This window comes from Seriola dumerili, unplaced genomic scaffold (assembly GCF_002260705.1).
Source record: "Seriola dumerili isolate Sdu_G_001 unplaced genomic scaffold, Sdu_1.0 BDQW01000052.1, whole genome shotgun sequence".
NCBI lineage: Eukaryota > Metazoa > Chordata > Actinopteri > Carangiformes > Carangidae > Seriola > Seriola dumerili.
Genome location: NW_019174307.1, coordinates 17,981,123 through 17,988,000, shown reverse-complemented (window position 1 = coordinate 17,988,000; position 6,878 = coordinate 17,981,123). Strand labels below are relative to the sequence as shown.

The 6,878-nt window shown below is 39.2% G+C and overlaps 1 protein-coding gene across 1 annotated transcript in view; it reads left to right on the top strand.

Annotated features, from left to right (window-relative positions):
* The window catches only part of cerkl (ceramide kinase like), a gene marked incomplete at its 5' end in the record, with an annotated part of 34,308 nt that extends 28,382 nt beyond the window's left edge, over positions 1-5,926 (top strand). The window contains 7 exons of the mRNA XM_022740291.1: positions 408-585; positions 802-867; positions 1,413-1,450; positions 1,580-1,688; positions 1,784-1,880; positions 4,735-4,931; positions 5,836-5,926. Coding sequence (XP_022596012.1) covers positions 408-585; positions 802-867; positions 1,413-1,450; positions 1,580-1,688; positions 1,784-1,880; positions 4,735-4,931; positions 5,836-5,914 — 764 coding nt within the window. The remainder of the gene's footprint in view (positions 1-407; positions 586-801; positions 868-1,412; positions 1,451-1,579; positions 1,689-1,783; positions 1,881-4,734; positions 4,932-5,835) is intronic.
* Positions 5,927-6,878: the final 952 nt, after the last annotated feature.

The following is a 6,878-nucleotide window of genomic DNA, read 5'->3' as shown; positions in this document are numbered from 1 at the left end:
ACACACACACACACACACACACACACACACACACACACACACACACACACACACACACACACACACACACACACACACACACACACACACACACACACACTCCTGACCTCCTTCTGTCGCCCGTATTTGGAGTGCTGCTTCTCATGAATATTAATGAGCTTCTCACCATAAGACCACTTGGCCTCCTTACAGGCTGTTCGTTGTGTGTGTGTGTGTGTGTGTGTGTGTGTGTGGGTGTGTGTGTGTGTGTGTGTGTGTGTGTGTGGGTGTGTGTGTGTGTGTGTGTGTGTGTGTGTGTATGTGTGTGTGTGTGATCCTAATTTATTTCTAATTATTATTCATCATCACAAGGATCTTTTTCAAACATCTGTATTTAACCCCCCTCCTCTCACCCCCTCACCCTACAGGTCACCTGCAGCAGGTGGACATGTGCAGCTTCTCCTCTCTCGGACAGTTGGTGTGTTTTGGTTTCTCCGCCATGTTTGGCTTTGGTGGGCGCAGCTTAGCACGGGCAGAGAAGAAGAGGTGGATGCCATCATCGCGACGACGAGAGTACGCTCTGGTGAAGACTCTGGCTAGACTAAGGTAACACAAATACATCTTTTAAAGTTATAAAAACCAATTTGAATTTTTTTTTTCTTATCTTAATCTCAGATCCATATGTTCAGAAATCCCTCAAAGATAAAATGGTGATTTTGGCTAAATAAATAAAATTTACCCGAATTTAGATTCAAAACTAAGAATGTTGTGGTGCTTTTTTATTTTTTTTATTTCTCACATTTCTTTCTCTGTCTCACTCAGACCAGAGGACTGTCAGCTGTCTTTCCTACCAACGAAGAAGTCAACCACGAATCTGTTTGAACGTCGGTAAGAAACACAAGAACATAATTTCTAAATTTTTGTCCAAACATGGGCCGATCCATCCGGCTCGCATCAGGCCCAGTACCTGAAGTTACCAAACCAAGTTACAACAGTCCCAGAATGGTTTGACATTTTGGGAAATACACTTATTTGCTTTCTTGCTGAAAGTTAGACGAGAAGACTGATACCACTCACATGTCTGTATGGTAAATATGCAGCCAGTTAGCTTAGCTTAGGATAAAGACTGGAAACAGGGGGAAACAGCTAGCCTGGCTCACTAGTTAACATATTACATCTTGTTTGTTTAATCAATACAAAAACGTAATATTTATCACACAGATATGAAGTGGTATCAGTCTTCTCATCTGACAGGTGCCAAGAAAGGGAATAAATTTATTTCCCAAAATGTCAAACAAAAATTAACAGTCTGTTTGCGGTCTGAACTCCCACTTAGCCAGTGTATTAGTGCTGTATTACACAGTACATTCACTTTTAAACCACTGATGTGGCTGTCAGTCATGTTCAAAACAAAGTTTGATCTCCTTTCTCAGAAACCAGGATCAGGACCTGGACCAGGATCCAGATTCAGGTGAGAGTGGTACTTGCCTGTCTTTGGTTGGAGACTGTTTCTGGACAAAAGATCAAAGCTGGTTCAGGTTTTGGTCGCCACCAAGCAGTCCGTCTTCATGATTCATCTTTCTTTGATTTGCTGATGCAGAGGGGGAGGAGTCCTGGACGACCAATCAGGGGCTGTATCTGAGCGTCAGCATCATGTCCATCCCCTGCCTGAGTCCACATGCTCCTCGAGGCCTGGCTCCCAACACCAGGTACACAGGTGTATGACGAGCAGTTGTGTAAAGTCACCTATGTTGTGTGACCTTAACTGTCTCCTCCTCCTCCTCCTCCTTCCTGTTTGTGGCAGTTTGGCAAATGGCAGCGCGGCACTGATCGCAGTGGGAAACACTTCCAGGTCAGAGTTCGTCAAACACCTGAAGAGATACAGCAGCTCCAGCGGACAGGTGAGAACAGCTGTCGATCAAACAGTCCTCTGTCTTTATGCAGTATTAAATCCACTCGAGGCAGATATAATCAATAATTTTATAGTGTATAAAATGACATGTGTGAAAGTTGTTGCTCAGGTGTAGTGATGAAACTACAGAGAATTATCACCTGTATCTGCAGCTCATTGTTTATCTCCGGACCACAACTTGATTCACACTCACCACTTTTATAGCTTCATGTTGAGTCTCAGCAGACAGCTGTTTTCAGTGGGGGAAAAACTGTAAACACACACACACACACACACACACACACACACACACACACACACACACGCACACTGTACAAACACACTGTACAGTAGCTTGTGAACACTGCAGAGCATTCAGCAGCTAAAGAACAAGAGTTGGTGGAGACAAAAAACGGAGCTAAAAGACACATTACATTGCTTCATGTCTGCTGGATGTTTGGTTAAGCAGCTGTTAAGATGGCTGATTAGAAGTTTGCCATACGTACTTAAAAAGATGATGAAATGTCAATGTTGCGTTCACAGCTTGTATCCACTGCCCTCAAGTGGCGAAAAAGATGAGTCATTGCTGGTTTAAGATGACGATGAGGTGAACGGCTGATCATTTCTCTGCAGAAGAGTCAGCTCTCTGTTTGCCCCTGTTGAACTACAAACAGTCCACTCATGGTCATAAAGTGGTGTTAAAGAGTGATGTGTCTTTCACTCACAAACTATCTTTGGCTGAATACAGACACCGGCTCCAGAGAGCAATTAACCAGAGAACAGACAAAGTTTTCACTGAAGTAATGTTATTAGCTACAGCTGATCTAATCTGCTGTCAGGGATGTTTGTCATTTTAACCAGAGACATTTGGCTAAAAATGAGAAGCTACTACTTGTATATTTTCCATTCCTCTTTGCAAATAAACAGTGAGGAGACTTCAAAGGTTTGATAAGAGAGTTGTTAGTATCAGCGCTTTAGGAATCAGCCTACCGGGAACTGGATCCAAAATGGAGGCATTATCTGATCTCATCCCTAATGTGTCTCAGTACATTTACTCAAGCACCGTAAATACTCTTAGTACTGTACTGTGAGTACAATTTTAAGGTACTTGTACTTGAGAGTTTCTATTTTCTGCTACTCCTACTATTCCACAACAAATATTTCATCTTTTACTCCACTAGATTTTTCTGATCTTAGTTTTCTAGTTACTTTGCAGATTCAGATTTATAATACAAAATGTAATCAACAAATAAATGATGATGTATGATTACATGTTAAGATAAGACTTTATTGATCCCTGGAGGGAAATTGACAAGCTGCAAAGCAGTACATGAAGTACTTAAAGAAAAAAGTAGCCACACCTTCAACAGCGAACTTAACAGAAAGACCTGAGTACTTCTTTCACCACTGCTCACTCTCGACCTCGCTGTCCTCAAACCAGTTAATGAATAGATTAGCCTGGTTCAGCGTGGCCTGGCCCGGCCCGGCCTGGCAGACCACACACTAACCCACTTACTAAATATACTGACAGTGCGGCAACAGTGAGTAAACAGGCTGTTTAGTAAACAGGCTGTTTACTCACTGACCTACATTTGGACGGACAGCTCATTGTCAAACATGACAAGACATGGCATCCTGGTGGAGCAGGAGCCATGTAACAGTGACAACCCACTGTGGACGCTGAACCTCACCTGAGTCAGTCTTGCCCGGTGAGGGCTGTGTGAAAAATTGAAAGCAAACCAGAATTTATAGCAGTGTGATCTGAAAACCAGACTTAGACACATCTTTGTTTATATTTAATTTAAGTACGTATTTTCCAAAGTCACTGGCTTTTTAGTCCAAAAAAATCCTGTTTGTGTTTCTGTGCTGAGCTGCAGGGGTCTTATGGACACCTGGCTATTACAGAGGTGGAGGAAGTATTCAGACCCTTTAAATAACAGTATTATTACCGCTGTGTAAAAATACTCAACATTGAAAATGTTACTTAAAAGTCTGCAAGTATCTGTAAATATCATGAGATTAATGTTAAACAGAATTTTACTCCTGGAGTTGGATGAGATCTCATTTTTAACTATTTTATATAAAGATATAAGTAATGGTCTTTTTAATACGCTGGTTATTTCAATCCATTCGTTTCTTTTGTAAAACATGATAAAATGGCAAGAAATGCCCTTTAAAATTTATCAGAGAAGTACTGTATGTCTTGTAAAGAAGCTGCAGATCATCATATTAGAGAAACTGAAACCACATAAAGAAACAATTAATCACTGGCTATTTTTCTTTTGATAAATGCAATCAATTAATCAATTACTCATTTAAGCTCAAATTTGAGATACTTCTCAGTGTTTTTTTTGCAGTGCATCATATTTAAAAGATTTTGAAATGTTTTGTCCTAATAAAGTACCTAAAGTTATCAAATTAATGTAGTGGAGTACAATATATAGAATACATACTCAGGGATACACTAGAGTAGAAGTAGAAAGTGCCACTAAATGGAAATTCTCAGGAAACAGGCAAATCAGGCAAACACTCGACTTTTGTCATGAGACAGACTTGAAAAACTGTCAAGCCATCTTTTCAGCTTTGTTTTAAGAAAACACAGTTGGTCTGTCTGTCAGTCTTTGCTGCCCCCTGTTGGAGTTTCATGATGTAAGAGTCGGGACAACAGGACAGTTAAACAGGAAGGAACCCAGTCACTGCTGCAGATTAACAAGCTGCTTAACAAGGATGTTAACAAGCTTTTCTGACCTCCTCAGCTGACCTTTGACACACACACACACACACACACACACACACACACACACACACACACACACACACTCCTGTCTGTTTGTCTTTCTGACTGTCTGATTGTCCATCCGCAGTTCAGCTTCTCTTTCGTGGAAACGCACGCCGTGTCAGCGGTGAGGATCCGCCCCCGTTCAGTGATTGGCTTATCGGAGGAGGAGAGCGAGGAGGAAGGCGACTCCAAAACAAAGCCCATCATCCAATCAGAGGGAGCCGCCTTCCCCTGGAATATCGACGGAGAGCTGGTGGAGATTGCTAACGAAGTGCTCATCAGGTACTATGATTGTTTACTCCTGAAAGAAAATAAATCTTATAATAATCATAATATCATATATAACAGTGTATTATTGCACTGAGTGAAACATGGCTGCAACTAATGATTAACCTAATTATTGATTAACATGCCAGCTATTTTCTTGATGCATTGATTGATTGATTGATTTTAGAACATAGTGAAAAATACCTGTTACAATTCCAAAAATGCAAAAGGGAAAATCAAATGCTACATCGAAAAGCAAAACCAACAGGGAACAGTCATGAAGAATAATGGGCTGAAAATTACATTATAGAAAAATTGATTTTAAAAAATTAAATATATAAAAACATACAAAAATTAAAATATTTTAAAATATATGAATATACAGAAATGTTTAAAAAAATAAATGTGAAAATAAATTAAATGAATATAATTTGGTCATTTGACTTTATATTCCCACATTAATTTTCTTATTCTTTAAGAGATTCTTTGTTCTTTCTTTTGTATAGCACTCCTATGACTCCATACTAAACCAGTTCCCTTACACAATAAACAGCAGCTTGTCACTGTCCCGGTTATTGAGACCAAATTTGTGTACAGCCCATAAAAGTCTGGACATCTCGACCTCTGCTTCTTCTATTTTAGCCTAAAATAAACCTGTCTCTTCCAACTTTGCGGATGTGCAAAACTAAATCACTGGAGTACACCTTTAAAAAAATGTTTGCATTAACACTTTCCCTGTTATAGAAGTTTTCTTTCATGTCATTTTCAATGCACTCAGCGCCATGCCTGTTACATTATTTTACATTTTTATCTCATTATGTCACATTATATTGAAAAGCAGACTGACAATATCAGGACTTAAACTGCACCTGTATCTAATGTGTGTGTGTGTGTGTGTGTGTGCTCATGGTGCGTTCAGGGTACACCCGCGGCTCATCACTTTGTATGGGGAGGAAGTGGACGAGGCTGAGTCGACTATTTCCTGCAGCTGCATCTGAGTCCAGCTGAAGGCGCTGTGTTTGTTTGTTGGGATCAAAACACGTTGCCATGGTAACCACAATGCCTCAACAGTGGCCTTTAGGTCATTACGGTTTCCATGGCGATTGTGAACTAATAGTGAACTTTCATTCAAAGAAGCAAAGACTCAAAAATAGAAAGTTTTGCATCTTCCTGTTGCTGCAACAATTTATTTTTTTTCCCACATTATTGCAGTTTTAATAACCACTAACTTAAATTTTATGCTACTGTCACTCCAATCGTTGAGCATAACGATTCATATTTTATATTCAAATTAATGTTTATATTTTTCCATATTTTAATTACCAGCTTTTCTCAGATGACTTGACTTTAATTTTTGTTGCATATTTTTTTATTACAAGTTTAATTTTTTGTTTTATCTCGTCCAGTTTCTGGTTCTGCATGTGTTGCAGCAACAACACTGCTGCAGAGCCAGAAAGGATGACTTCATTGTGTCTAAAGACTGTAAAAGTTTTATGTGTGAATATAACAGATGTTGATAACAGATTATGTTGAAGTTTTGTTTAGAGATAATGCTGATTTTTAGAATAACTGCTGTGATCACGATGAGAGAGAAACATGTACAAGTTGTTGTTTAAATAGAAAATAATTTTAATAGAAAAGTGTTGATAAAAGCAGTGAGACTCTCCAGTGCAGAACAAGTTCACAAAAACAATAACAAACTAATTCATTAAAATATTAAAAACTTCTGTGTGATGTGCATTTGTACTAAATAGATAAACAGAAGGGAAAAGTAGCAGCTGTTTCAACTGTCTTCATTCACAGAATAGAGACAGTAAAAACAATGCTTTTTAATACTTGTAATACCTTAAACATTTTTAAATGCTGATTTTCAAGTAGTCCTCCACTATTCAACACTGTGGCTCAGTGTGTTGCTGTCTGTGTGACCCAAGTCGCATCTTTTACTTTTACTGTGCTTTCCCA